The sequence below is a fragment of the Sinocyclocheilus grahami genome, unplaced genomic scaffold, assembly GCF_001515645.1.
Source record: "Sinocyclocheilus grahami isolate Dianchi unplaced genomic scaffold, SAMN03320097.WGS_v1.1 scaffold1752.1, whole genome shotgun sequence".
In the NCBI taxonomy this organism is placed as follows: domain Eukaryota; kingdom Metazoa; phylum Chordata; class Actinopteri; order Cypriniformes; family Cyprinidae; genus Sinocyclocheilus; species Sinocyclocheilus grahami.
The window spans coordinates 30,570-35,925 of record NW_015506931.1 but is presented as its reverse complement, the minus strand read 5'-3'; the positions used below and the strand labels follow the sequence as shown (position 1 = coordinate 35,925).

The following is a 5,356-nucleotide window of genomic DNA, read 5'->3' as shown; positions in this document are numbered from 1 at the left end:
CAGTAATATCTCCAGATGAACACTTACTGGACTGAAGCAGCTCAGCTTTACTTGATTCTCCATCAATCATGTTTTAGAGTCTCAAATCTGATCCTCAGGATCTTTTGAGGAGCGTTTGTTTCCAGAAGCTTTACTTTCACTGTTCCTCAGCGGAGGAATGATCTTCACAAGCCTCCAGAACATCTCACGTCTTCTGAGGAGCCTTTATTTCTTCAGCTCTCAATCACTGCGTTATATGTTTGGAGCATTTCAGACTCTTCTTACTGAGACAGATTACTGCAGATATAGAGACGATATTTAGATCATTTACAGCACAAGCATCAGAATCTCATCATATAAAAATCAGCATGAGCCTCTGAATAACATTTAGCTGTTTTTTCCTCCATATTTAGAATGTTATTGATTTGTTTGTTTGTGTGTGTGTGTGTGTGTGTGTGTGTGTGTGTGTGTGTGTTCTGTGTGTGTGTAGGGGATGAGCAGTACACAGAGGGAGCTGAAGACCGGATACCTGCGCCGAGCAGCCCGTTCTTCCTCACCGACCCGGCACAGCTCTGGTACAAGACCTGCTCTCATTCACTTTTTATTGGTTGGTGGAAATGAGCTTCCACAGTGCTCAGCCGTGTTGACTCTGAATGTGCCGTGTGTTTGTGTGTCCTGCAGTGTGCCAGAGCTGGCTGAAGAGGGCGCTAGCGGCGTCCGCGGCCCTGTGCTGTTCCACCCAGCGCCCAACTGCAGGATTAGAGAGGTGCATTGTGGGAGTCAGGTCCGGCTCGTCGTCATAGCCATTCGAGACATTGCCAAAGGAGAGGAGATCACAGTGGACTACAGCCTGACCGACTGGGGAGAAAATGCCATGGTGAATGACCAGAACCTCACTGAAACACGCTATACTGTATTCTCCGCACATCTGCGTAACCTTTAATTCATTCATGATCTATTAAACCGCAGGGCTTTCATACTTCGGTGTCCCCGCGCGGGTTTGAATGTGGATTCAACCCAGAGAGCAACATCAAGAAGGTGATTTCATGCAACACACACACACACACTCACTCACTCACTCACTCACTCACTCACACACACACACTGACTGTCTTTACATGCACAGCTGGAGTAAAGTCAGATTGTAGATCATGAACCGTTTATACGATTTACGCTTTAAATGTGCCATGAACACCGCAATCTGATGTGCATCACACATGCATTTAAACAAAACTGCAGTGCATGTGAAAAATAGCAAGGAATATGAGGAGTTGCTCTGAAAATTGGAAAATAACATTTTAAATATGCTACAATAAATTGGAAAATAAGATAAGTTATTGAAGATATCACAAATCACTCATACACACACACACACACACACACACACACACACACACTCACTCATACACACACTCACACACACACACACACACACACACACTCACTCACTCACTCACTCACTCACTCACACACACACACTGACTGTCTTTACATGCACAGCTGGAGTAAAGTCAGATTGTAGATCATGAACCGTTTATACGATTTACGCTTTAAATGTGCCATGAACACCGCAATCTGATGTGCATCACACATGCATTTAAACAAAACTGCAGTGCATGTGAAAAATAGCAAGGAATATGAGGAGTTGCTCTGAAAATTGGAAAATAACATTTTAAATATGCTACAATAAATTGGAAAATAAGATAAGTTATTGAAGATATCACAAATTAGATGTGGCATCCTTAAATTAAATTTTTTTCTCCAGTCATCAACCATCTTCTCAAATGTGTGTAAAATGAAATGCTGTTGTCAACAAAACTAAAAGAAAATTATTATTTTTTCTTAAATACAGTGAAATATTGCATTAGTAACATTTTTGCATTTTATTTTTATTTAGTAATATTCAAGATCATAAAAGCAGGGTTATTATAGTTAACTAAAACATTATAGTAAAAAAAAAAAAATTTTTCACGTGAAACTAAAAATACTTAAAATAAATGACCCATATGAACATGAAAAATAAACACCTGCTTGTCATGTCAAACTTTTTTTTTTTTTGCTATGATGTGGGGTTATTAACTAAAACTAAAACCATTCAAACATTTTTATTACCTGAAATAAAATAAACTTTAACTGAAAAAAATAAAACACATTTCAGCTGTTTAACAAGGCACCATTTCTCATTTTCGTTTACTTTGAAGGTACCAAAAATAGCTACAACGAAATAATTCGAAACTAATAAAAAAATACACAACAATATGTGACCCTGGACCACACAACCAGTCATAAGGGTCAATTTTGAGATTTATGCATCATCTGAAAGCTGAATAAATAATCTCTCCATTGATGTATGGTTTGTTAGGATCGGACAATATTTGAAAATCTGGAATCTGAGGGTGCAAAAAAATCTAAATATTGAGACTGATTTTAAACATCTTTAAAGTTGTTCAAATGAAGTTCTTAGCAATGCATATTACTAATCAAACATTAACTTTTGTGCTCCAGGCTCGCATATTCCTAAAACTTGAAATGAATATTGAAAATAGAAAATAAAATCTAATGCAAAATATGAACACAAACTGTAATACTGTACCATGATACTAAATAAGCTGCTGTGATGTTTGTCAAACAACAATAAAATCATCTTCAGACTGGTGTGAACAGGCCCGAAATCTATGAGAGATTTCTCTTGCACAGGAGCATTTTCCCATCTGTAGCTAGCTATTGAATGGTGCATGTTTAACTCGCAGCTGGCTTGTGTCTCTGCAGGAGGAGGAGCCGGGTTCACTCCCAATGTCTCTCAGCGTTTCTGACTACCTCACTCCGTCATGGTCCCTGTCTCCCTCCTCCTCTCCGCTGTCTCACTCCGAGGCCAGAGACTCTGACCGAGAGGAGGACGAAGAGGAGGAGGACGACGACGACGACGACGATGATGATGACGACGAAGATGATCTGGAGGATCTGCGGGGCCGCATGATGAGACGCCGCAAGAAACAGAAAACCTCGGCGACCATCAAGAAGAAAGCCCAGCCCCGCCCCCTGTCCTTCACATGCCCCGCCCCTTCCTCACCGACGCCCTTCCAGCAGCCTCTAGCCCCGCCCACCACCAACATAAACAATAACATAAACATAAACATCGGCGCGAGCGGCGCGCTCTCCCGCAGACAGCACTGTCCCTACTGCGGCCGTCACTTCCGCTCGCTCGCTAGGCACCTGGAGAAACACCACGAGCAGCAGCCCGAGGTCCGAGCAGCCATGGAGCTGTCGCACCCCCCCGCCTCCTCGCACCCCGTCACATCTCCCTCTCAGCCCTCGCCCTCCCTGTTTCCCCGCGAGCGAGACGCTTCGTCTTCAGCGCCGAAGTCCGGAGGCGTCTCCTTCTCGCTCTCGCTGTCTCCGCCTCCTGCCTCCAATACCGCAAAAAAGAGCTCAGCGACAGCGCCTAAAAACAAGAGCCCGGCCGTCTCGCCCAAGCCTCCCGCCAGGAGAGGACGGCCGCCGAAGAAAGAGAAAGAACAGCAGCAGAAGAAGCAGGAGGAGCCCGGGAAACAGGAGGAGGAGGTGGAGGAGGAGAAGAATCAAGAAGACGGAGGCGCAGAGGAGAAGAACAGTGACGTGGCGAGGTGAGCTTGTCTTAGAACATGCACTTTCTCTTCAATCTTTAATCTATTTTTAAATGTTAGATTTTTCTATTTTACAGTGAAATATTACAATAGTAGTGTTTTATTGTGTTTACTATTTCATTCTAGTAATAATAATCACAATAGTAGTAATAGTCTTGCGTTAGACTGACGGCTGAAGAACCGTGGCCGCTTTGAATGGCGCACAAGAGGCCGTATGATTGACAGGTTAAGCAACCAATCACGTTTCATTTTGTGCCGCGTTTCATGTTTAGGGGCGTGGAAATGTCCCCACAATAACAGACCGGCGTGTGAAACTCTCGGACGTATTTGAAAGATTCTATGCCACGAAATTTAAATATTATACTTTGAAACTCCTGAAGTGTTTCCAGTTTTGAGTGCCGTATGCATCAGACGTTCAGGCAACAGTCCGTGGGCGTGACGTCTGAGGATTAGACTATAGTAATAATAATCATAATAACTACTATTATTTCATATTCACATTGGCATATAATCACAAAATTCTTGGCCAGATTGTGCAGCCCTACAAACTAGCACAGCAAACTTTTAATGCCACTTTAGTCGCAGTTTTATCAGAAAATGTTCAATTACATACATAATATGTAAATAATAACGGTAGCACGTTAGATTATAATAAAGTCCACATTTGCTGCTTATTGATAGTAAATAAGACAGTTGTTGTAGTTGTTATGTTTAGGAATAAACTAGGGTTAAGAGATCTAGGATATGGTCATGCAGGACAACGGATTAATATCTGCTCTATAAGTAATAATTAACAGCCAATATGCTAGTAATGTGCATGCTAATAACCAACTAGTTAATAGTCAATAGTGTTCCCTGATCTAAAGTGTTACCGTAATAATTAATAAATGTAAGTTGAAACCAGCGTTGGGGGTTACGCATTAAGTAACGTGAGTTACGTAATCAGATTACTTTTTTCAAGTCACTTTTACAATGCATTATCTAGTAATCAAGTCAAGTCTGCTTTATTGTCAATTCTTCCACATGTACAGCACATACACACAGAGAATTGAAATTGCGTTACTCTCAGACCCTTGGTGCATACAGATAACACTAACAGTAGAACATAAATACAGATAGATACAGATTGAATATAAAATACAACTATACAAATATGGTAAGATATAAATAAATATATAAAGCAGCACAAGGCACATGGCAGATAGAGTGCAAACCAGTGAAGTAAATAACTGCAGATATAATGATTGTAGTGCAAAAGAGCTTATTCAGACTGATTAAAGTGACAGTGTGTGTGTGTATTTGGGAGGGGGGGAGTGGGAGAGTCCATCAGAGGGTCAGAGTTCAGAGGTGCGTGGGGCAAAAGAGGGGAGGAGGGGCAAGGTCGGGAGGGAGTTCAGCTTCCTGACAGCCTGATGGATGAAGCTGTCCTTCAGTCTGCTGGTCCTGGCCTGGAGACTCCGCAGTCTCCTCCCTGATGGCAGCAGACTGAAGAAGCTGTGTGTCGGGTGGGTGGGATCACCTGCAATGCAGAGGGCTTTGCGTGTGAGACGCGTGTTGTAGATGTCCTGAAGGGAGGGGAGAGAGGCACCGACGATCTTCTCAGCTGCTCTCACTATGTGTTGAAGTGTCTTGCGGCAGGACGCGTTGCAGGCGCCATACCACACAGTGATGCAGCTGGTCAGGATGCTCTCGATGGTGCCTCTGTAGAAGGTGCACATGATGGAGGCCGGGGCTCTGGCTCTTCTTAGTTTGCG

At 42.8% G+C, this 5,356-nt stretch overlaps 1 protein-coding gene across 1 annotated transcript in view; it reads left to right on the top strand.

The window, feature by feature from the left end:
* Window positions 1-3,634, top strand: part of LOC107572455 (uncharacterized) — a 15,935-nt gene extending 12,301 nt beyond the window's left edge. The window contains exon 6 of the mRNA XM_016258877.1: window positions 2,749-3,634. Within this exon, the coding sequence (XP_016114363.1) occupies window positions 2,749-3,606 (858 nt within the window). The 3' untranslated portion in view covers window positions 3,607-3,634. The remainder of the gene's footprint in view (window positions 1-2,748) is intronic.
* Window positions 3,635-5,356: the final 1,722 nt, after the last annotated feature.